The following is a 22,335-nucleotide window of genomic DNA, read 5'->3' on the forward strand; positions in this document are numbered from 1 at the left end:
AATATCTAAACTCTAGTCTCTCTATGCAGATCTCAGCAGGTAATTTCCATGAATGATTTATTACCCAATTATCATATATGGAGCTCTTTTTCAACATACAATCCTTCAGTGGATTTTCTTTCCTCCACAGATAATTGGCCTACTAAGGTTTACTCACATGACTATATTGATGTGAATTGTATTCGCCCCCAGGAAGAGATAGGAAGACATATCTTTAGTCTGTACACTTCAAAAACAGATTTTTGTTTTGCTTTGATATTTTGGGTTTGTTATTTTTGTTGTTTTTTTTTTTAAATGCACAAAAAACAAAATGAATAGAATACCAAATATACAAAGGTCTTTAGAGAAACAAAATTTAGCAAAAATGCTAGGGCACCTTACTTGGTATTTTAAAGCTCTCATACTTTGGGAGTATAAATCCTATCAGGGTTAAAACTACATAGAACACTAGAAATCTAAAGATTTACATTAAAGTAGGATTATACTAAAATTATTTTATAGTAATTGGGAAAACTTAACCTGATTGGTCATCACTAATAAGATCATTGAAGAATGGAAAGAACAAGAGCATGTTAATTAGAAGATGATGCTGAACCATTTTTCCATAGCACACTAGGGTAAATAATAATAATGACTAACTAGATTAGTTAATCATTAGAACACTGTTTTATTGTCTATATCTTGTATCATACCACAAGTGCTTTGAGGGCAGGTACAGTAGTATATTTTGCTATGAGGCATTTGAAATGTCCAATGAAATATAAGTGCGTATTAGGGACCACCAAACATTTCTGAATGAATGGATAAGTCAATGAGTCAAAATAGCTAACAAGAAATAAGTACTTGATGACTTGTCATAGTTTGGGACTACTTTATTTGGGACATTAATAGCTCCTTATTAGCCAATCTGTTGGTCTACTTTACTATAAGTTAGTGAAAGGCAGTTCTGCTTACACTCGCCAAATCTGAACACAAAACTGTAGTCAGTCCTCTTATACTCAGTAACTGATTTGAGAGTGGCAGCAGAACAGAAGCCATCCTAAAATAAAGTTGTCCAAAACATGAAACTTTTTATTAGCCTTTGATCAAGATATATACCTCTAGGTACAGATGAAATGAATATTTATAATTTTATTAGATTCAATTGCTTCAGGCTATAAACTTCATTGCTGAGTTTCAACTTTAATTTTTGTGGCCTGAGAGAGATGTTTTTGAATATATCATCCTTGAATAAAAACATTAACACCTTCAGTCCCATGCTACTGCCCTCTATATATTAACTTATAGGAAAATAAAAATTTATATAACAAAATTTATTATTCTACTTTTTTATTAAAACAATCCCCTTCATATAATGCAGTTCAGTGATTAAGTCGATTTCTGTAATCTATTGCCTATTTCTTTATAGATCATACGTTTGAAGCCGAATTGTTCTTAAAAATATTCCTTTGTCAATTTCACACTTACTGATGGCAACTTTCTATTCATACTTTGGGTGACAGACATTTCTGAATATGCCTCATCTCTCCTGTCAGATGCTGGAGTCACTGAGGGCATGAAGTTGTGTGTGGTCTGTGTTTGTTTTGTTTATTGACCATATCTGTCCTCCGGGCTGGGAAAAAGAGTACACAAGGACTTCTGTCTGGCAGTGGAGGAGGGATCAGATCTGGGGGCACACAGAACCATCATTCCACACACAGCTTGCACCCACTCGACAAAAATTCAGCTCTGCAGCTTGCACACCCCTTGGGTGATCAATTACTCACTGCTCAGACCAAGGATCCGTCGGGCCAGAGAGTAGAGCTCAATATCAGATAAAAAAGAGAGCAAATTCTTCTCCATTTGGATATTAAAAACAATTATAACTGTTGGGCTGACAGCCAAGGATAGGGTTCTATCTCACTGTTCTCTAAAGCTCAACGTGGTCTTTGAACTTTTAGGAATTTCATAATCTCTATTTAAACATATACTGTTATTCTCAGGGACAAAAGCTGAAGGAGCAGTATTCCTTTGAATTGTTTTTCCAATTCGTTTTTGTTTTTTGGGGGGTTTGTTTTTTTTGTTTGTTTGTTTTTCCAATTCTTTTAAGATTATGCCACAATTTTAAATAGAATAAAAAAAATCTACTAATATCATGAAAACAGGGATGTCAGAAATGCCTGAGAAACATCGAGACCACCCATTGGAGACTGGAATACTCACCTCTCCAATGGGCTGTGGTAGGTATAAACATCTCCCAGCACTCAGTGGGAAACAAATGTTCTCATTTTATTTCTGTGGTAACCGTACCATTACTATCCCACATGTGGGAAGCGCGACTAGAACAATGAACCACAGGAAAGGACCTTCAGCACAAGCTACCACTCTGTCAATACATCGTCAAGGCCAGATTCTCTATCTACCTTTAAGGCATGATTACAAGGCAGGACCACCACCGCTTCAGCCTGAAGTTGTTATTCACTGTACCATGCTAAAACTATATTCTTACTAGTGAAGGAGCACTGGCTTAATCTGCCTTTTTAACAGTTAGTCTGCAGCATCTAAATGTTACACTTTTGTTATTACCATTTACAAGAGCACCCTTGGAGAGCTTTAGGATTCATAACATTTCCTCTGTCTGAAAAATAAGAAGTCATCATTTCATTGCCCATCATCTGTTTGAAAGACGTGATAGCTTTAATAGTTACTGTGATTCTCGACATATTTTGAACATCCATTCATGTGCCTTTTCTAACATTCTCAAGTTGGTGATGTAATATATATCTGTGGGGTAGAAGAAATGACCAAAAGAATCAATGTATAAATGGTTGAACACCTAATAAGTTTCCATCGATTATTTAGGACAAAACATAGCCATATGAGTATCAAGTACCAGAGGAGGAATAATAAACATGCCACAAGAGGATTTCCCCTAGATATCATTTAAATAGCAATAAAACATACAGTTTATATATAATCAAAAATAAAAGAAATGACTTTCAATATCTGTTTTTATTTCAATGTAATTCTTGGTGACAAGGGGAAAAAAAAGGCGTCAAGAGTTTGACGTCTAATAACTGGCAGCCATAAAGGATGTCTGTAGGATATTTAGGCTGTGATTTTCCAAGAGTAGCTGGGAGCAATGAACACATTTCACCTCAGCCCACAGGCAAGGCAGGGCCCAGACCACAGCCCAAAGCTTGTTTGCTAAGAGAAAATAAGCAGCATTTTCTCTTTCTTCTTAAACATAAATCTAGATTTATCATTAAAATGATTTCTGCATTTGACCCCTGATTACTACAGAATTTGTGTACTTATATCTGCTTTGATTTTTTCTTTCCTGAATTGTTAGAAAAATGCAAAGTTTCATTATGCTTGATTGCCAAGTGAGAGGGTAAGTGTGGAGGCATTTTTCAAGGAACGCCCTTGTTCAACTCGCAGGCAGCACTTACTCGTGATTATATGCGCACTCAGACAAGAGTACAAGCTTCTACCTTGACTGTCACTCACTGGGAAATCATGCATATATCAAGGAGCTTCTTTCAGCATGATGAATGCTTCCCATGTTTGCAAACTAACATTTCCAATCCCAGTCACTGGGCGGTGGGGGGAGGGGGCTCTCTTTCTTCCACTTACCTAAAATTGTCCCCAACGTGAGGGATTTGACAGCATTGAATTCTGTCCCTGAAGACAGGATGACTTGTCTCCTTGCATTCTGGTTAACCTATTAAATGTTCCACATGATATAAACATCAAAATGTCAAGCAATTTTGATGATAAGAGGATGGGAATCAAAGGAAGACCAAGAAAAATGATAAAAAAATAAGCCATATGTTCCTGCTATCACAAAGGTTAAAGGAGAAAAGTGTATTATAAACAATTCTTGTAACACCTCAAATTCAACTCCACCTCATTGCCCATCCCGTTCCCCTACATTTGTCTTTATGATTTAAGTATCTATAATTGGTACAATCCACAAAGAAATGCAAGAGCTACTTTGAACCTCAAAGTTTTTACTTATTTAGAGGAAATCTGTAACATGAGCAGAAAAATGTATTATTCATACAGATTCAGTATAAAAGATTATTCTTCAAAACCCAGTGACAATGTGTGACTTAAAGACTCCGATGTTTTTCTAAATATATTCCCACTTTAAGCAAGATCTTGCTTTTTCCCTTGTGTTTAAATTTCTGTAGCATTTGTTCTTTTGTAACCCAATGGGAATAGGTTCCCACTGAAATACCTCCAGTAGTCACTATGATAAACTAGGCAATATTTCCCAACCAAATAAAGTAAAACCAATGAGGACAGCTTGGCATTTTAAATGGTCAAATATTAATAATAATTTTGACAGTCTCTTGCTAAACAAACAGACATTGCAAAACAAAACAAAACACCTTGACCTAGCAAGACTTATGGAAGAAGAGTGCCAGGTGTGCATTTCTTTTACTAGGATTTATTATCAAATTTTTGCTTTAGGTCATACATTCTGAGCATCACAATTTTGATTACTGTTGCTGTTGTTGAATTTACAACCTTACCTCGACAAAGACCACTGCTGCTTCTCTGTTAATCTTCACCTGGTGAAGCTGTCCATCAGCCAGGTTTTTAAAACCAAAGTTAAAAACATCAGGTTCTCGGTGTCTGTTTAGCTTATAGCTGATTTGCAAACTTCCTAAAGAAGAGAAAAATGACATTTTAAACTGAAATAGAATCTTATAAAAACCACCAATGCAGGTTCTAAGGCACATTTAAAAAAAAATTAATATAACTTGAATCTATGGAGCATTTACTTGAGTGCACAATAGTCACCTTTCCTGGACTAGTAATCATTTATGTGATGTTCTGGGGCCAAATTCAGAATTCAATTACACAGTCTTAAAAGTCAAGACCAAATGGTCTTTTTCCAAGTTCTTCCATTTTCCTTAACCAGAGGAAAAAGTCTAAGTTAAGCATATGAAAATGCCAAGCTAGGCTTGAAGTTAATTATTCATGTGGCATTCATATTATTAAATGGTAAAACCTCAAGCAAGATTATATTAACATTCAGTTTCTATAAGCATAACTTCTTTTAATGTGACTTATGTTAATGCATTTTAATGTATCACTGACATTCACATATATATACATATTTTTTTGCACAACCAGAAATGTTTTCTAAGGTTTCTGCCGTAATCAAGAAGCAGCAAAAACACAGAAGTGAGTGATTTGCTACAATATCCAAATCTTCCAATCCACACACTGCTCTCCTTCATAGATGCACCCTCTACCTGGTAACTCTGGTACCACCTGTAATGGATCCTATCAGTCAGTGATCATAGAAATCTTTTCCAGAAGTTAAGTTTCTCCCTTTATTCTCCATGAGAAAAGGTTAAAGCTTGGTTTTGCTCTCTAACTTGGAAAGTCTTGGTTCTGTTCTCTTACTGGTGACCATGGGTTAGGTAACTCTCTTCCCACTTTTCTTTGTATGCAGATAGGGCATAACTGACTTCCCAAACACTGATGGGTAAAGAACAATCATATTTATCTGATGCTCATGGAAATTGGCTTTTATATAGTTTAATGCACTTCTTTACTTCCCTTCCAAGAAGGAGGAAATATTTTCCATGCATAAAATACCTTCTTTCAAAATGAACTGTGACACTAATTTATTCACATGCAGAAGGAAAGACTCCCTACCAATAACAAGAAGCACAGTTGAACATCAGATACATGAAATGATCAGACATTTATAGAAGAAAGCCATCTTAATTTAATCACTGAAATGGTAACGCTAGTGAGAAACATTTGGGGTTATCATGGAAACAAATCAACCCTAATAACATGGGTGTCACAGGGATGCACTTGTGTTTTCTTCTTTGTAGTTTAGCACCCCCCTCCTTATGGTCCTGATTTCTCCTAAGTCGGTCTTCTTGTTCGTATGGTAAAGATACTCACCATTCGGGGCAAGGATAACTGAAAGGTATTCCTCATAGAAGGAGCTCACATAGAGCAGTAAGCTGGGCATCCCTGTGGTCCGGAAGCTCAGTGTGGCCATTTCTCCCGTCAATGTCAGATCCTCATGAAATAAAGCCACAAAGGAGCTAGAGTTCTTACTGAAGGTGTCATTGTAATGTTGAAAATCGTAAATCACTGAGGAGCCAGCTCCAAAATAGGCAGAAATTTCTGGAATGACATGCATTTTTGGTTATATTAGCAATATGTAAGTGCACGTGTCTTGTTTTATGTATATTTCTGTATATTTAAAGAATATCTCTAATCCTTAAATATCTCAAAAGAGAAAATAATAATGGTATGCTTTGCTGTTTTTTAATTTAAAAATTTAAGATGAAAAACAATAAAGTATAAATAAAAAGCTAATCTCTCCATATTCCTGTAACCCAAAACTGAGTAACAATATTTTATTATTACCTCCAAAAGGCTTCATCTTAAGTTTACAGAAAAGTAAATGTCCAGTGTAAACATATAGTTAAAAGGTTATTGCTCTCCTCAAAGTGTTGCATTGATGACCCTCTGAGAAACCCAGAGGGGATGACATCAGATCTAACAGAAGCAGTCAACGGCCTTCACAAGAATAGAATCATACCTCCTGCCAAGTGAAATGGAGGCTTTGGGACAGAAACAATTCTATTTCAGCTAATTACAGAGAACTGCCTTATCTTTTCTTTACAGTGTCAAATGCCAGAAACGTCTTCATAGAGTTCAAATGTTCCATCCTTTCCCACACTCACCATTCTCGCAGAATGGTCCATCATACGCAGAGAAGGTGCAGTCACACTCGATCCCTCTGCGTTTTTCTCTACACCTCCCTCCATTGCGACACAGGTGTCCGTAGCTGCTACAGTGTCCTGGACACTCTGGTTCCACTCCTGGCGTCATTGTGGCTCTTTCTTCCAGATCCAGGGCCAGCCCGTTCAACCTCAGAGACCGAATGCATCCCAGGAAGCCTCTCTGTCTGCTTGCTGTTCCACCTACAAAGGAAACACTGCAAATGCAAACACGTTCCTGGGTGTCTTCTTCGGGATTTCATCTCCACTTTGAACTGAGGCCATACAACGAAAATTCATCTGTCCAAGGTTTTATGAACAAATATAATTCTGAAAACGTTGGCTGTGGTCAAAAGTTAAGAATCATCAAATGGCACTGAATAAACCATTAATGACAATATTTTTTAAGTTGAACTTGGTAAATATTTGTTCTAAAAATACTTCTTCAAGTTATATTTAGAAAGACTTTTTTTACATTTGTTTCTTTCTTAAAGAACAAAATAAACACCATGATGCTTTTTAAAGTTTAACTTTACAAACAATGACATGCATAATAAAGGTTACATAGTTGAAAATCTTTGCGATGTAATATATATTATAAATCTGTAATACATAAATTTGTGTATGTATTTAATATAATATATATTACAAATTTGTATATATATTTGTATAGTATATGTATTACACATATATAAAATACTAATTCTTACTTAGAAGAGGTCTCACTAATAAAGCTGTGAAAAGGAATTGAGGCGAGAACAAAGAAAAAGAAGGCAGAAGGTGTAAAACCAAAATTTAGGCCCTCAGGCCTTTCATACTCCATCCTGGCGGCTCTGAGGTCAGGTGGTATAACATTAACCAAATAATATATATCTCCCCATATTTCTATCATTTCTCATGTGAGCATAATAAATATGGGAGCACAGGAGTCACTTGGAGTGTTTGCTAAAAACAGATTTTGGATTTCTTCCAAAAGATTCTGATTCAGTGGGCTTGGGGAAGGTACCCCAAATCTGAATTTTCAACTAACTCCTCAGGCTTTAGAAACATTACCATAGTGGAAACACTAGGTCTAGGTAGATTTCCATCCAACCTTTATTCCTAGAAATTCCACTAATTAATCCTCAGGATTATAAATCAGAAAATAGAATTGTTTAATTTGATTTGCAGTTTGATAATTTAAAATGAAGCCTCAACTCAGTAAGAACTAACTGTGCTTGAAGCTGTTTTATGGTGCCATGGGCTGTACACACACACACACACACACACACACACACACTCTTAAATTCACTGAATAGCATTAGTTCCTGGACACGGCAGTAGGTATGACCTGGCAAAGCAGACTGTGTGCTAATTTGTGATTTATATCAAGTTTTAATTGGACTGTGTCCTTATTTACTTTAAAATATGTGAGAAAAGACCAAGTAAGAGCTACTTCATTAATCTGCTTAGTTTCCAAATTAGAATAGAGTTATCTAAAAAGTAATGTAGCAAAACTTGTTTCTCCCTTTGGGAAAAACAAACAATAATAAAGAATAAGCAGGTAAGTTAGAGGGAAGGCTCCCACTACCCAGAGCTTTAATCTTTAAAGAATGGACAGCAGAATAATGAGCCAGCTCTGGGTCTAAACAAGGCATTTGCGATAAGAGAGCAGCAGAGGGGGTGCAGGACTGAGAGGAACCAGGTGCTGGGCTGGGGAAAGCCCTGCTGTGCCCAGTCACAGGAGGCGGCCTCAGCCTACCTGGGCTCCTATGGCCTGTTTCTGAGGGGACTCTGGAGGATTTTGTCCCAATTACAGGGCTGGTTCTCTAACTATACTGAGAAGTGAAGTGAGAGAAATGGATAAAAATGGCTAATTGTTTTATAAATAGTATGGATAAGAAGTAATTGAAACAAACATGAATCGTCTATGATATTGAGTGCAAGCTTGGGAATCAGTCCAACATGAGTTTGGATTCTCCTTCCAGTTGGGTTTCTATGGTTAAGTCCCTTGATGTCTCTTGAGTCTCCGTGATCTCATCTGCAAATTGGGTACAATAATCTATAGCAGAGATATTTATATTACATGAGCTCTTGGTGCATAGTGTCTGTGTGGCTGAACCACACTGACTCCCTTTTGTCAGCTCCATTTTAGGCCCGCAGTCCCACCCCCTCCTCTTTCTGGGTGACTGAGCTTTAGCTTACTCACAAGGAATGCATCCCAGCCAGATAAGTTCCTTATCAACCTTTACCCTTGCCTTCACCTGATAGGAAAACTGGAAGAGTGCCTTTTGCTGATGCAGGTGGTCATGAGACCCCCTTGGGGAGGAAAAAAATCCCGATTCCTAACCATGGGTGCTTCTCACTTGGTAGTCAGATTCTATTTTTAGTTTTGGTCCGTTTAAATCCCCCAGGAGCCTTTTCCATGGCACGAAGTGCAGCTGTGAATGTCTCTGGCTCATCGTCCCCTGGATGTAAGTTACCCACAACGAACTTCCTAATTGCACTTTATGGAGTTGCCTGCTTCGATTTTCAGTCCCAAAGTTCCTTCTCAGTTCAGAGGATTTTATTCAATATCTCTGCCTCCCACCAGGGCTGATAGTAGTCATTGTGGCAATTGCTATTACCACTACTGTTGTAGCTGTGATTTTCTCTCCGTCCACCTCTGCACTCCCAGCACAGCTCAGTTACAAGCCGCTAGCAGCACTCACCCACGAAGAGCTGGCTGTTGAGCTGCAAGCGGGCGTGCCCATCAGCTGGGGCAGTTTGGGTCTCCCTAGGGAGCTGATCCACTTGAAGGGATGCTTCTTTAACGTTCCGTTCTGCCCTCACATGGTGCCACCTATTGTCGTTAAAGGGAGTGGGGGACTGCACCGTGACCTCACAAGGCCCATTCCCCACATCAAAGGAAAAGGTCACTTCTGCAGGGGCTGGAAATAAAGATATGAGAGTTGGTCAAGTTCATTCACAGGGGAGAAAATTTGGTCTTGAGTAGACATGACATCCTCCTTATGAAAGAAGAGCATGATATTGATGTAGACAAATGTCACTCTGAGTTGGTAAAAAAAAAAACAAAAGCAAAAGCAAAAAGCAAAGCTGACTTTAACATATTTCTTCTTAGAGTTTACGATTCATCTTTTTTTTTTTTTTTAGAGAATTTTTTTTTTTTAATTTCAGCTATACTGAGGTATAATTAACATATAAAATTGTAAGTTATTTAAAGTGTACATCATGGTGATTTGTTATATGTATACATTGTGAAAGGATTTCCCCATATAGTAAATGCATCCATCACCTCACATACGTATTTATTTATTTTTTAACATCTTTATTGGAGTATAATTGCTTTACAATGGTGTGTTAGTTTCTGCTTTATAACAAAGTGAATCAGTTATACATATACATATGTTCCCATATCTCTTCCCTCTTGCGTCTCCCTCCCTCCCACCCTCCCTATCCCACCCCTCTAGGTGGTCACAAAGCACCGAGCTGATCTCCCTGTGCTATGCGGCTGCTTCCCACTAGCTATCTATTTTACATTTGGTAGTGTATATATGTCCATGCCACTCTCTCACCCTGTCACATCTCACCCCATCCCCTCCCCATATCCTCAAGTCCATTCTCTAGTAGGTCTGTGTCTTTATTCCCATCTTGCCCCTAGGTTCTTCATGACTTTTTTTTTTTTCCTTAGATTCCATATATATGTGTTAGCATACTGTATTTGTTTTTCTCTTTCTGACTTACTTCACTCTGTATGACAGACTCTAACTCCATCCACCTACTATTCATCTTGCTAAGCCCTAAGCAATAGAGATATTTACCTATAGAAATAAAACTAACATTTTATCTGACTTCATAGGTATAAGTGAGTTTATTTAAAGGTGGTTTAAATCTTAATATAGTTTTAAAAGCACTATGTGAAATTCACATAGTAAGAAATTAAGCTTTGCCTGCATACATAAACAATATGACTAGTCAATTAAATCACATAATTTTGTGATTTAGTCAGCAGTTATTTGACCAGTTTGGTTTAATATCCTGATTGCACATAGAATTAAGACAACAAGGAATTGTATAGACTGTTGTATGTTTCATGAATCACTGTTTTACTTTCTATTAAAAATAATTATTTAAAATCATAGAATTTTAGCATTTAATCAAGAAATACAACTGACAAAGGAAGCATGGCAATACATCAGAAATTACGTTACTAACGAGGTTATTGTTAATAACTGAGTACCCCATGGCTTTGCCCAGGGTGGGCAACTCACCTCGCAGCTCTAGCCTGATGAAGTCTGTGATCCCCAGGTTCTCTACAAACACCCCCGAAAAAGCTGTGGTCTTAAAAAAGAAAGACACATCAGCGCTAAGCTCTCCTCGGAACGTAGGAAAATGAAGGTATGAAGTCTCAGTATTGAAGGAAGCTGAATTCCAAAATGAATCTGTTTACAAAAAGAAAAAAAAGACAGTGAAAATTAACAATGAAACAAAACAAACAACAATTACTTTTTATATTTCTAGGATTTTTACCATCCAGTGCATTATTTATCTTTAAAAGCCTTCATTTTGTGGTTCTTCTGAACATGTAGCCATGACATGAATGTCCAAACAGTGATTCTTTTGAGGATTAAGAACCTGGACATGGTTGCAACTGAGTGGAGGGACAATCACTTTGGAAATGACCCGTGTGTTTTTAAAAACAATATTATTTTTTGAATTATCATCAAGTAAATTTGACTTTTTAGGGACATACAGTTATATAACGTTTAATACATTCATGGATTTGCATAGCCATCATTAAAATCAGAATAAAAGACAGTTCCATCACCCTAAAAACCTCCCTCTTGCTATTTCCTTATAGTCACAACCTCCAACCACCCTTAAGCCCTGGCAATCATGAACTAGTCTCTGTCCCTATAGCTTTGCCTTTTCCAAATAGCATAAAAACAGTCATGCAGTATGCAACCCTTTGAGATCGGCTTCTTTCATTCAACATAAAGCCTTTGAGATTCATTCGAGCTGTTGCATGTCAATATCTATTCCTTTCTACTGCTCTGTAATATTCCATCATATGGATCTGCCACAGTTTATTTGTCCACACTCAAGAACACTAGGGTTCTTTCCAGATTTGGTCAATTACACATAGAACTGCTATAAACATTTGTGTAAAGGTTTTTGTGTGGACATATGTTTTCATTTTTCTAGGGTAAATTCCCAGGGGTATACTCCCTGGGTCATATGGTAAGTATATGTTTAACTTTATAAGATACTGCCAAACAGTTTTCCAGAGTGGCTGTACCATTTTTAATTCCCATTAACAATGTATAAGAGATACAGTTGTTTCATATCTTCACCAGCATTTGATATTGTGAGTATATATTTCTTTTATTTTAGCAATTCAAATTGGTGTGTAGTAGTATCTCGTTGTGGTTTTAATTTGCCTTCCCTAATAGGTAATGATGTTGAATATCTTTTCATGTGCTTATTTGCCACTCTTATATCCTCTTTGGTGAAGTGTGTTTTCAACTTGGGGATAACTGACATCTTTCCTATATTGAGTCTTCCAATCCATGAACACAGTATATCTCTCCCTTTAGTTAGATTCTTTGATTCCTTTCTTCAGTATTTAGTCACTTTTTGATGAGTTACAGATCTTATACATGTTTTTGTTAAATGTATATCTAAGTATTATATTCTTTCAAGCTACTGAAAATGACTTTGTCTTATAAATTTTGGTTTCCATTTATACATTGCTAGCATATATGACTCATTTGTCTGCTGTTGACCTTGTATCCTGTGATCTTGTTGAGCTCACTTATAAGACCTAGTAGGGTTTCTGTTTTTGTTTTTGCTGGGGGGGGGAGGGGGTACATTCCTTGAGATTTTCTATGTAGGCAATTGTATGTATGTACGTGTGAATAGAGTTTTCTTTCTTGCTTTCCAGCCTGTATGCACTTTTCTTTCTTACATTATTGCCGTGGCTAGGACTTCCCATATGATCAAAGTTGTTGAATAGACATAGTGAGATTGGATATCCTTATTTTGTTCCCATCCTTAGGGGGAAAGCATTCAGTTTTTCACCACTTATTATGATGTTAGCTGTTTTGTATAGATACTGTCCTATTAAGCTTAAGAATTTTCCTTTTATACCTAGTTTGCTAAGAATTTTATTATAAATGCTATTATGATGTAAATTATCATGTTGAATTTGTTATCATAATAATTCAAATTATAATGTTCATATTAATTGATACAGAAAAAGCATCTGGAGTGCTTTTCTTCCTTAGACTGTTAACGTGGTAGATCACACTGATCATCTTCCAAATACTGAATCAGCCTTGCATCATGGGATAAACTGCAGTTGGTGGCGGTGCATTTTTAAAAATATTCCTGGATTATTTGTTAATGTTTTGTTGAGGATTTTTGCATCTATGTTGGTAATAACATTATCAGCAGTTATCATTTTTTTGCACTTTCTTTGTCTAGTTTGGATATCAAAGCAATGCTCTCCTTAAAATGTTGGAAGGAATTTCCTCTTTTATTTTCTTTTTTTAAAAATAAATTTATTTATTTATTTATTTATTTTTGGCTGTGTTGGGTCTTCGTTTCTGTGCGAGGGCTTTCTCTAGTTGCGGTGAGCGGGGGCCACTCTTCATCGCGGTGCGCGGGCCTCTCACTGTCATGGCCTCTCTTGTTGCGCAGCACAGGCTCCAGACACGCAGGCTCAGTAGTTGTGGCTCACGGGCCTAGTTGCTCCACGGCATGTGGGATCTTCCCAAACCAGGGCTCGAACCCGTGTCCCCTGCATTGGCAGGCAGATTCTCAACCACTGCACCACCAGGGAAGCCCCTCCTCTTTTATTTTCTGAAAGAGATTGTGTAGATATGGTATTATTTCTTTTGTAGAATTCATCAGTGAAACAATCTTGGTCTGGATTTCTTTTTCAGAAGGTTTTTAACTACAAATTCAATTTCATTAATACTATTAAGTCTATCCCAGTTGTCTGGTTTATCTTAAGAAAGTTTTGGCTGTTAGCGGTTTTTAAGGAATTGGTCCACTTCATCTATGTTGTAGAATTAATACGCGTAGAGTTGTTTGTAGTGTAGTTTTACTATACTGTTGATGTCTGTGGGGTCTGTAGTGTTATCCCAACTCTCATTTCTCATATAGATAATTTTTATCTTCTCTTTTCTTTGGATAGTTTTGTTAGAGGTTTATCAATTTTACTAATATTTTAAAAGAATCATTTTTTTTTGGTTTTTATAGATCTCTATATACTCTGATTTTAATTTAATTGATTTCTATTCTGTATTATTTCCTTTCTGCTTGCTTTAGGTTTATTTTTCTCTTCTATTTCCAGTTGTTTTTTTTTTTGGTGAAGCCTTACATTATTGAATTGAGATCTTTTTTATTTCATAATATAAGCATTTATTGCTATCAATATCCCTCTAAGCACTGCTATAACTGCATACTACCAATTTTGATATGCTGTATTTTAATTTTCATTCAGTTCAATATATTTTATCATATCTATTGAGACCTTGTCCTTGACTCAGGCATTATTTGACAGTTTGGTGTTTAATTTCTAAGTGTTTCGAGACTTTCTCACTATCTTTTTTATTTATTTCTAATTTAATTCAATTATGTCAAATCTTGCATTTTTTAAGATTTAAATTGTTTAATATTGGCTAAAGTTTGTTTTATGACACAAAATATGCTGTATCTGGGTTAAAGATTCATGTGCATGTGAAAAGAATGTGTATTCTACTGTTGGTAGAGTATTCTATAAATGTCAATTAGATTCATTTGTTTTCTGGTGACATTCAGGTCTTCTATATCCTTGCTGATTTTCCCTCTATTAGTTCCATAAGTTAATGAGAGAGCAGTATTGGACTTTTTAATGATAATTATGAATTTCTCTATTTCACCTTTCCACCCTGTCAGTTTTTGCTTTATGTATTTTGAAGTTCAGTTATTAGCATACACATTTAAGATTCTTCGGTCTTCTTGGTCCTTTTTTATACGTATTAATTTTCTTTGCTTGCAAGCAAAAATTTTAATATAGAAACTCCAGATTTCTTTAAATTCGTGTTTGTGTAGTATATCTTTCTCCATCATATTCTTTTATTATGTCATTATATTTGAATTGAATTTCTTATAGACAGCCTTTAGTTGAGTCATAACAATCTGTCTTTTAATTGGTTTACTTAGACCACTTACATTAAATACAAATGTTGATATGTTAGTTCTATCATTTTATTATTTTTTCCTATTTGTTCTATTTTTTTTTTCTTCTGTTTTCCTTTTTCTGTCTCCTTTTGGGTTATTTAAACATTTTTCAGTATTCTATTTGTATAGCAGTTTCTTAATTGGTTCTTTTAAGGATTACAATATATATACTTACCTTTCTTAGTATGCTTAGAATCTATGTTTTAACCACTTCAAGTGATTTGTAAAAACCTTGACAACAATTTTGTCCTTTTACCTACTCCTGTTTATGTTGTTGTTGCCATGTGTATTATATCTACATAAAATTAAAACCCTGTGACCCTGTGAAATAATGTTGTATTTTTTGCTTTCAATGCTCAGATATATTTAAAATAACTCAATAGGAGAATAATCTATTAAATTTACCCAGTTATTTACCATTTCTAATGTTGAGTTTTTTATTCCCAAAGTTCAAAATTTCCTTCTGATATCATTTCCTTTCTATCTAAAAAAAACTTCCTTTAGAAATTCTTTTAAAGGATGTCTTCAGGCGATGAGTGCTTTCAGTTTTCTTTCATTTGAAATTTTTAAAAATTTTACCTTCATTCCTGAAGTATATTTTTGCTTAACATAGAATTCTGGACTGACAATTCTCTACTTTCAGCACTTGAGAAATGTTTTGCCACTTCCTTCTGACCTCTATATTTCTGATGAGAAACTTACTGTCATTTGAATTGGTGTTTCGCTATAGGCAATGCATCATTATTCTCTCTAGCTGATTTCAAAAAATTTCTCATTGTCTTTAGTTTTCACAGCAGTTTGTTTATGATATGTCTAGATGTGAATTTCTTTGAGTTTATACTGTTTCAGGTTCATTCAACTTCTCAAGTCTCTCTTTTGCCAAACTTAAAAAGTTTTCAGCCATTATTTTTTCAAATATTTTTTTCAGCACCAGCACTCTTTCCTCTCTTCTTCTGGAAATTCAATTACATGAATGTTATATCTTTTATTATTAACCCACAGGTCCCTGAGGCCCTGTTCATTTTTTTTCAATCTTTTTTCTTTCTCTTGTTCAGATTGGATACTTTCTATTTATCTATCCTCAGTGTCATTGTTTCATCTCAAATCTGCTATTTAACCCATCCAGTGCATCTTTCATTTCCACCACCATACTTCTTATTTCTAAAGTTTCCATTTAGCTCTCCTCTATATATCCTATTTCTTTGCTGAAACTTTCTCTTTTTCTATTTGTTTCAAAAGCATTTATTATTACTTGTTAGAGTTTTTGTGTAATAGCTGTTTTAGTGTCTTTATCAGATAATTCTAACCTCTGTGTCACTGGTATCTGTTGATTACCTTTTGCTTATGCAAACTTGGATTTTTCTGGTTCTTTGTATGCCAAGTAATTTTGGACTATTTCCTAGATCTTTAAAATATTATGTTAACAAACTCTGGACTTTGCTTAAATTCAAAGTGCATGTTGATATTTTTCTTATTTTGCAGGCAGCTGTCCTGGTTAGGATCTGGCCACACATTCCAACCTGCCCTCCGTGCATGGTCCATGGCTCCTATGGCTGTCCAGTTTTCAAAGCTTTTGCAGTACTATTCAGCTCTGCCTCACTTTTGCACCACTCAGTGGCCAGTCTGAGCCCTGGATGGTAGCCTCTTCAGTTCTCAACTTTGGTCTATAATTAGGACCAGATCCAGGCACGTGTAGCTCTGAGGTGAACCCAGGGCTTCATAGACAACTTCTGGCATCACTCTCTTGAACTCTTCCCTCTCTGTGCTCTTCCAGATACTTTCCAGTTCCCTGCAGCTCCCTTTTCAATCATACAACCAGAAAACTAGGGCTCTATTCAGCCTGCTTTATTGTGCTTTCCTATTCACTCCTGCACCTGTACATATGTCCATTGCCTAGTGATGGGTGAAAAGAGAAAGAAAACAAAAGTAACATGAGTCTGCCACTGTCGTAGAGTCAGGGCTCCCCTGTCCAGAGCAGAAGATGCCTTTCCTCGGAGTTCTGGCTCTTGTGTGTTTCTGAGGCAGCTTCTACCACTATTGCCATGGGGCTGCTTGGGAACTGGAACCTCAGAAAACAGAGAGAAGGGGAGAAATGAGACTACTGTGCTCTCTCACAGTTAGGAGTTCCCTGTCCCCTCCTCCAACCAGGACTAGAGGACTTCTCCTGGGACTCTCTCCATCTGGGACCCAGCGGCTGAGAGATACTGGAGGAAAAAATAAATGGTGAATTTTGCTTTCTCTTCCCTGCTGCTATTTGCTTTCCAGAGTCCTGAGATAACTGCTTCATGCATTCTGTCCAGGTTTTATGGGTGAGTTCAGTGAGAGAGATGGGGTGGGTTGTACTTGCGTCACCTTATCCAGAAAGAGAACTGTGGTTTGCATATTTATGTTATGAGTGAGAAAAATAACTATACTATCATCGAGTCAAGGCACGTTCATAGGCTTTCTACATTTTGACTATCTGCATTACAGTATTTTTATTATCTGAAATAGGACCCTCTTTTTTTTTTCCAATAGCAAGGTTCAGAAATGCCAGGGTTCCCTCACATGGCAACACCTCCTATGGGGCCCCAGGGAGGGTTGTGGTTCCAGGGGCCCCACTGTGGTCCTGCCTGGCTCAGAGGGCAACATGGCCACTGTGGCCTTGGTGGACGATGTACTTTGGCCTCTCCTCTGAGAGGAGTGCCAGAAGAGAGTTTGGGGCAGAGGACTGACAATGACCTGATTTTATTCCCTCTGGCTCTTGTATGGAGTATCAGCTAAGTGGGCAGAGACAGTAGCAGGCAGGCCAGTTATGGGGCCTCAGCAACAATCCAGGTATAGGTGATAATGGAGATAAATTCTGGATCCATTTTTGCAGTTAGAACCAATAAGATTTGCTGATGAATTAGATGTGGGTTATGATAGAAAAGAGAAGTTATGAGTGACTGTAATGCTTTCAGTCTAAGAAGCAACAGGAAGAATGGAGTTGTTATGCACTGATTTGAGGAAGGTTGGTGTGGAAATGCTTTCTTTTTCTTTTCTCATTTTTTTGACAAGTTGGGTTTGAAATGCCAATTGGAATGAAGAGGTCAGAATAGCCAGTTGGATGCAGGAGTCGGGAGTTCAGGAAGACTGGGTATAGGTATAGGCGTGGAGGTCATTGATGCCCATGCCGTATTTAAAGCCATGAGATGATGGGAGAAGATCACCAATGGAGAGCAGAGAGGAGAGAGGGCGGAGGATAGAGCCCTGGGGAACTCCAACGTTATCCCGCTGGCGAGGTGAAGGAAGGTTGGGGAGAGGAGGGTAGGAAAATTTTGTGGTATGCTGGCCACCACGTAAAGAAAGTGAATTAAAGAAGTTTGAATCATGGGAGGAATCCAAAGTTGCTGACAGGTCAACTCAGATGATATCAGAGAATAAGAATTGGATTTAGAAATGTTGAGTTCTCATTGGTGACCTGGAAAAAGCAGTTTCTGGGGAGCAATGGACGAGATGGAGGAGAAGGCCTGATATTCAAGAGAGAGTAGAAGGATGAAAATTAAAGATAGAACTCATATATTTTATTTCAGTTATTTTGGGGGCATGAAGGATACGCAAGAAATCCAGATGCAGTTGGAGGGGTAAGTGGAGTTAGAAGCATCGAGGCTTCCTGTGTAAAAATTCAGATTGCCAGAAGGCATTAATGACTAGATACACTTGATGGGTTCTGTCCTCTCATTTTCTCATTATCTTACCAATTTCAGGCATCTCAGCATTCAGCAAAGTGCCTTATACTTAGTAGGTACATATTAGATGTTTGCTGAACAAGTGATATGATATTTCAGATGATTCCATGAATCTTTGCAGCACAGTCTCATGTAAATGTCATATAAAAGGTACCTCTACATAATCCAGAGGTAATATGTTTTTTCTCAATTACATTAACAATATACACTTATTTTATAAAGTTAATACATTCCTAATGAAGTACAGATTATCAGTATAGACAGTGTTTTTATGAACCCAGGCAGTTCGATTTCTCTTAAAACATTGAAATGTATTAGCAGGGATGAAGACAGTTCCCCTTGCCACTACTTACTGTCTCCCGAGCAGAGCAGAGGCCCCAATGTATAAGCCACTTCAGAATGTGGTCGCCCTGTGTCTCTCATCACAACCTGAGTGACCGGCAAGTGCTTCTTATGGGAAAGGACTACTGTGTTGCTGGTCCTAGAAAACAAATACAACCACCTTAACATTATTCTGAATAATGTACAGAAAAGTAATAGTCTTTGATTGCAGTTCAAGGGGTATTAGGCTAAATTTGTAAATACCTAACAGTAGGGAAATCAAACATCTCATCCGAACACTTACAAACATACTAATATATTGAATGAGGTCTTCTGAGGACCAGAGACTTTTGTTCATCTACGTGACCACAGAGAAGAAAGCAGGCAGGTCCAAAATTATGGTCATGGATACAGGCATGAGATTACATTTCAGTGCAATTAGCAGCTCATTGCTCTTTCCAATTCAGCCACTGTGTAATACTTAAATGCAGAATTTACAGAAGCAAGAGCTATCTTCCTTCATTAAAAGAAAAAAAAAAAGACAAAAAACAAAACCACCTGACTGACAAGACTTAGGTTTTCAATTCTTGGACTTTTTTTTTACTAAATTTCAGAAATTCCTACTGTGGTTATGAGGCATTTCCTTATTTGTTGAAGCCATAAATTTAAAAACAAAATCAAAACAAAATGCTGATTCAAAACCATGATGAAGATATGATACAATATATTCTTAAAATTAATAAATGGGCTAATGCACGGGAAAGTGCTTTGCCAAAGATAGTCACCATCCATTCATTCGACAAACACTTATTATGCATCTTCTATTTGCCAGGCCCTGTGTGTTGGGGATGTGAAAATAAAACCCACCATCAATGCCCCCCAGTGGATGTTATAAATAATAACAATAACAATACTAATAATATCATCATGTAAGTGACTATTTGGGGACATATTAATATCTATGGTTTAATACAATAGGACTGGAACAGGAGCCAGAGGACCTGGCTGGTAAGTTGGCTGTACCACCACCATCCTCTCTGGACAAAGTAGGAAGATTTTTCTATACCTTGGAAGCTGTTCATATTTTTCACTGTATACTTCAATTACATACATGCTTCTGATTTATGAACAAATACTAGTTTGTCTAATTTATTGTTCTGTGTAGAACCTAGTAAGTTTTAATTCCAAATAATTACAAAGCCACCACTCACTCCTGTATGTACAAGTTGAAACATTTGAAACTGCCACTTTTGCAGGTCAAAAAATCAGCTGTTTCACATGGTTCAACCTGACAGCTTTCCTGTAAAAAAAATCTTCCTAACTTAATAGTTAATCATTCCAATTCTGCTAGGCATCAAAATATTCTTTTAAGTTAGAAAATGTAAAATTATTAAGATTTTTATTTTGTTTAAAAATTTGAACAAAGTGACTGGCAGTGCATATGGTAAGATATGAAAAATATGAAATAAAGCCCTAACATTTAAGAAACAATTTTTAAAAATCAGATTGCGTCAAAAAATCAGACTGAACTAAACAACATGGCTTTATCTGGTGAAGCCCCTGCAACTCCTGCTGTTAGAAGTACACAGGTTTCATCCCAAGCACATAACACCTGACTTTGTTGGGAACAGTATTCACAAGCTAGAAGGTGCCACTGGATTATGGGGAGGGGGTCAGTCTGGAAACTTATTTTGTTATAAACACAGGGAGAGCACACCAAATCAATTCCTGGTATTAAATATCAGTAAACATTACGAATAGTATTTTAATTCCCGTGATTGCTATTTTGGTAGAACATCTTAGAGGAAAAATGCAAGTGTGTAAGTTCTTCATTGAGGATCTCTGAATTTTAAGGAACCTTTCAAAAGCTACACTTTCTATATCGCAAAAAGCTACATTTTAATTCTATTTTTAACATTGACAATGCATTCACAGCCCTGAAAAAAACTTTAAAAAAATCATAATGCATGTAGTGTGCATTAAGGTACATCATCATAAAGTCTTTTTGTCCTTTTGTTGTTTGCAAAGTACCTTCCTGAATCTGAGAAAATTTTAAACTCTTCTTATTTAAAAATTCCTTATTAGTACAGGTCATTCCCACTGTCCATGCTTTATGCAAGATATTATATGCCATGTTCACCAGACTCATTCAAAACTGCCTAATTTTTAGTTATATCTGTTTTCTTCTTGCTTCTCAATTTTTTCCAAAATTTGTAAAGATTGCATGAATATCTAGGTATGAAAATTTCTCACAAACAGTTTTAAACATTCAGTAAGAGAACTTCCAAATCCACCTTTTTTGGTTTTAGTTTCTAATGCTCTAGAAATTCTTCTGGGGTTTTTTTTGTTTGTTTGTTTTTCAGTAGACTTTTTTGAGGTATAATGGAGCTTTGACTACTTTGAGTTGTTGGGAAAGGTGCAGGGGAGAAGCACTGGGTCAACTTTAAGTTTTATAATTGCTGGGGAGAAAGAGGGACTGGCGACAGCATAATTTTCATCACTCAGAATTACACATTTTGAAAGCTCCCAGGCTCTCTTTTGGGGTTAGCTGTTCTACTGGCTCATCCCTTTGGCAAACTCACACTGTATTAATTACTGCGGCATCATAAGACTTATTCACGTCTTGTAGGGCTGGTCTCCCCACATTGTTTCCATTTTCAGAATCATCTTAGCTATTCATGTACCATTCTTTTCCAAATAAATTTTAGAACCAGTTTGTCACTACCCCCAAAATAAACAAATGTTTAGCATTTGTTTGGAATTAAATGGAATCAAGAAAATTATTTGGAGGAGAGTTGCTTAGTTTTCCTATTCATGGCAGTGGTGTGATGTCTCCACTTATTTAGGTCTTCTTGTATTTTCATAATAAAGTTTTATGATGTCTTTTTTATAAAAGTCTTGCATATTTTTGTTATCTTTATTCCAAGGTACTATACCCTTTTGTTCCTTTTGCTAGTGGTTTTTATATTTTCTTATAGTAACACATTTTTGATAAGAATCTAGTTATTCTAAGGTTCAGTAAGTAGCCTTACCAAACTCTCATCATTTCAATAATATTTCTGTATGTTCTTAGGTTTTCTTTGTTGACAACCATATTTTCTATGAGTAATGTATCTTTATTTCCTTGTTTCCAGTCTTTCCAATTGTGGTTTTGAATTGCCTCATGTATATTTTTTTATCTTTCTATTATTCATTTCTCACCTAATTGCATTGTAATCAGAGAAACTACCCATAGGATAACAACTACTGTAAAATTTTTTGAGTTTTGCTTTATGGAATATTGGGGAAATCAGTTTGCAAAAACGCAGTACATGTGCTTGAGAAAATTATGTATTCTACAATTTTATGTT

General features: G+C 36.4%; 1 protein-coding gene across 4 annotated transcripts in view; it reads right to left on the reverse strand.

The window, feature by feature from the left end:
* Window positions 1–22,335, reverse strand: part of LOC103017183 (contactin-associated protein-like 3) — a 250,501-nt gene that overhangs the window by 16,711 nt on the left and 211,455 nt on the right. For all 4 annotated transcript variants that reach the window (XM_057547774.1, XM_057547777.1, XM_057547775.1 and 1 more), the window contains 7 exons: window positions 19,018–19,145; window positions 10,997–11,167; window positions 9,437–9,655; window positions 6,711–6,950; window positions 5,917–6,144; window positions 4,521–4,654; window positions 3,616–3,703 (listed from right to left, as the gene is read on the reverse strand). In XM_057547774.1, coding sequence (XP_057403757.1) covers window positions 3,616–3,703; window positions 4,521–4,654; window positions 5,917–6,144; window positions 6,711–6,950; window positions 9,437–9,655; window positions 10,997–11,167; window positions 19,018–19,145 — 1,208 coding nt within the window. The remainder of the gene's footprint in view (window positions 1–3,615; window positions 3,704–4,520; window positions 4,655–5,916; window positions 6,145–6,710; window positions 6,951–9,436; window positions 9,656–10,996; window positions 11,168–19,017; window positions 19,146–22,335) is intronic.

Source organism: Balaenoptera acutorostrata, chromosome 6 (assembly GCF_949987535.1).
Source record: "Balaenoptera acutorostrata chromosome 6, mBalAcu1.1, whole genome shotgun sequence".
NCBI lineage: Eukaryota > Metazoa > Chordata > Mammalia > Artiodactyla > Balaenopteridae > Balaenoptera > Balaenoptera acutorostrata.